This window comes from Penaeus monodon, chromosome 31, assembly GCF_015228065.2.
Source record: "Penaeus monodon isolate SGIC_2016 chromosome 31, NSTDA_Pmon_1, whole genome shotgun sequence".
Lineage (NCBI taxonomy): Eukaryota > Metazoa > Arthropoda > Malacostraca > Decapoda > Penaeidae > Penaeus > Penaeus monodon.
In genome coordinates, this window is record NC_051416.1 from 31,570,561 (window position 1) to 31,570,888 (window position 328).

The 328-nt window shown below is 45.4% G+C and overlaps 1 protein-coding gene across 4 annotated transcripts in view; it reads left to right on the plus strand.

Annotated features, from left to right (window-relative positions):
• Window positions 1-211, plus strand: part of LOC119593173 — a 20,792-nt gene extending 20,581 nt beyond the window's left edge. For all 4 annotated transcript variants that reach the window (XM_037942147.1, XM_037942148.1, XM_037942150.1 and 1 more), the window contains one exon: window positions 9-211. In XM_037942147.1, coding sequence (XP_037798075.1) covers window positions 9-110 — 102 coding nt within the window. In that variant the 3' untranslated portion in view covers window positions 111-211. The remainder of the gene's footprint in view (window positions 1-8) is intronic.
• The last annotated feature ends 117 nt before the right edge of the window (window positions 212-328 follow it).

The window sequence follows — 328 nt, forward strand, 5'->3', positions numbered from 1 at the left end:
CCTCTCAGCTGGTGATCGAGGCCGACTTGGGAAGCGACCTGGACAACCTGATAGCTCTGGACGACCTCAAGATAACGACCGAGCTCGCGGCCCCCGCAGGAAGGTCGTAAGAGGGTCGTGAGCATGAAGGCGAAGGAGAGGTCGTCTTCTTTGCACTTTCTCTTGTTTGGGATGAAATAAAGGATTCTTATTTTTGTACAGGGTTCTTACATCAATTCTGGTTTCCTTTGGCAGTATATTCTTTGCGGCAGTGATAATGATTTGATTTGTTTAATGACTGTCGTTTGTAAAAAAAAAAATGCATTTCGCAAACTCCAGATTTTATGCG